The sequence below is a fragment of the Anomaloglossus baeobatrachus genome, chromosome 7 (genome assembly GCF_048569485.1).
Source record: "Anomaloglossus baeobatrachus isolate aAnoBae1 chromosome 7, aAnoBae1.hap1, whole genome shotgun sequence".
In the NCBI taxonomy this organism is placed as follows: domain Eukaryota; kingdom Metazoa; phylum Chordata; class Amphibia; order Anura; family Aromobatidae; genus Anomaloglossus; species Anomaloglossus baeobatrachus.
In genome coordinates, this window is record NC_134359.1 from 43,755,236 (window position 1) to 43,758,015 (window position 2,780).

The window sequence follows — 2,780 nt, forward strand, 5'->3', positions numbered from 1 at the left end:
TATTTTCTGAAATGAAAAATGGTCAAAATAATAAAAAAAAAAGCGTTGCTTTCAGACCTCAAATAATGCAAAGAAAACAAGATCATATTCATTTAGAAACAACAATACTGATAATGTTTTATCTCAGGAAGAGTTCAGAAATCAATATTTTGTGGAATAACCATGATTTTCAATCCCAGCTTTCATGAGTCTTGGCTGCTTTCCACTAGTCTGTCACACTGCTTTTGGGTGACCTTATACCACTCCTGGTGCAAAAATTAAAGCAGTTCTTTGTTTGATGGCTTGTGACTATCCATCTTCCTGTTGATTACATTCCAGAGGTTTTCAATGGGGTTCAGGTCTAGAGATTGGGCTGGCCATGACAGGGTTTTCATGTGGTGGTCCTTCATCCACACATTGATTGATGCATGGTGCATTGTCTTGCTGGAAAAACTAGTCCTCAAGAGTTGGGGAACATTGCCTGAGCAGAAGGAAGCAACTGTTTTTCTAGGATAACCTTGTATGCAGCTTGATTCATACGTCCTCCACAAAGTTTAATCTGCCCAATTCCAGCCTTACTGAAGCGTCCCCAGATAATCACCAATTCTCCACCAAATTTCACAGTGGGTGCATGACACTGTGGCTGGTACACCTCTCCAGGTCTCCATCTAACCATTAGACGACCAGGTGTTGGGCATAGCTGAAAATTGGACTCAGAAGATTACCTTACTCCAGTCCTCTATGGTCCAATCCTTATGGTCTTTGGCAAAACTTCAGCCTGGCTTTCTTTTGTTTCTCATTGATGAAAGGCTTTTTTTTAGCTTTACATGACTTGATCCCTGCCTCTAAGAGCCTGTTACGAACTGTTCTTGCCATGTACTTCACCCAGGCTGCCATTTGACATTCCTTTTGTAGGTCCCTTGATGTCACCCTGCAGTTGCTGGGTGAATAGGATGGCGGTCATCCCGGTCAGTGGAGAATCGCTTCCGCTCTCTGCCGGTCTGTACTCTGGTTGGAATTCATCTGACACTGGAATGGAATGGCTGTCAAACATGTAGAGAAGCTGATTTTTTATAAAAATGTACCGTGGTCTCTTAATTTTTACCAGAGCTGTATATATCAATTGTAAAAATTCACCTGAAAACTAAAGTCTTATGTACATATAGGGTTTGGAGTACCCTGAAATAATGTGATGCAGCCATAATAGTCAACATGACCTTTATAAGCAAAACTGTGATCATGAACAGTGGGCATTGATGTTGTAATAGGTATTCGATAACTAGTGATGAAAATAATTTGGAAAAGCTACACATTTAAGAGAACCTGTCAGAATGATTTCACAATGTACAGTAAACACCTTGCTGTAATGTCGATATAATACTGATTAAATTGATACCTTTAAGAAATCCACTTTGTTGTTTTTCTTTAATCATTTAAAGTTTTCTCCTAATTAGATTTTGGTGCACAGGGGCCGGACTGTTCCCTGGGTCTTCTCCTCCCAGTCTGTGATTCCCCGGTTCCTCTGCCTGCCTCCAGTCTGATTCCCTGGCTCCTCTGCGGCGTCAGGTCTATGATTCCCCGACTTCTCCGCCTGCCTGTCTGTGATTGCCTGGCTCAATCGCTGCCTCTGGTCTATGATTACCCGGCTTCTCTGCCTGCCTCCTGTCTGTGAATGACCGGCCTCCTCTGTTTGAAGTCTCATCAGTGACCGGGTCATTCACAGACCGGAGACAGCAGAGGGGCTGGGGAATCACAGACAGGGAGGAGACGATCCAGTATACAGTCCAGCCCTATGCACAGAGATCGAATTGGCAGAAAACTTCAAATGGTGACTACAGAAGAACAACAAAGCGAATTTCTTCCCAAAAAGGCATCAATCAGTATTATATCGCCGTTACAGATAGGTCTTTGCTGAGATCTCATGATACTAAGCTTAGATTTAACGTACGTTGTTAGCAAGATTTTGTAAAGCAATCAATCATTCTCCATGAAACCCTTACTATGGATGGAAACCAAGCAGCCATTGATTGGAGATTACCAACAACTACAATTCAATTTTTCTCTTTTAATAAGGCCTCATTTATTTCACATCCGAGAGGAAAAACAGACCGATTTGAGTGACATTAAGTAAAATAAAAATTCTTTATGTATTCCTATCAAGCAGTTCAAGGGGAAAAGAAAAACAAAAAAAAATGGACCACACTTGGATGGCCCCCCACGTGCAGTCCAGATGTTTTACAGATCCATAGACATGCATTGTTGACTTTGATCCGACACTGTGGCCAAGACATTTCCACAAATATGCAAGGAAAACTTGGTCTGTGGCCCAGTTAGTTACTCCATTGACTACTATAGGTGCGATTTGTATTGGTAAAGAACATTGATAGCACTCATATGCAAAAAACAGACATCCCAATGAGGCCCAAGAGTGGAGGTCTGCTGCTTGAGATTCTTTGGATATAACTTTTCTTGCAAAAAAGACAATCCAAGTACAACCACACACAATTACAACATCTTTAAGGCGGTGTTCACATTTGCAATTTGGCTTCCTAATGGAATCCCCAATTTGTTGCCATCTGCATCATAAGATGTACATCACCCACACCCGATAAACCATCTTATAACGAATGCCTTTGGACAACGTTCCTGCTGCATCAGACGGACCCCTACTTGGCTTAAATTCTCATCTATACTTTTCAGCAGGTAATAACGGGATACTTACGGTTGGCAGAGCTTGACTAGGTCCTGGTCTGTGGTGTTTGGAAGAAGTCCTCTAATATATAGGTTTGTTTTGCTTAATT

The 2,780-nt window shown here is 41.7% G+C and overlaps 1 protein-coding gene across 1 annotated transcript in view; it reads right to left on the bottom strand.

The window, feature by feature from the left end:
- Positions 1 to 2,780, bottom strand: part of RBMS1 (RNA binding motif single stranded interacting protein 1) — a 230,367-nt gene that overhangs the window by 159,004 nt on the left and 68,583 nt on the right. The window contains exon 5 of the mRNA XM_075317260.1: positions 2,702 to 2,780. Coding sequence (XP_075173375.1) covers positions 2,702 to 2,780 — 79 coding nt within the window. The remainder of the gene's footprint in view (positions 1 to 2,701) is intronic.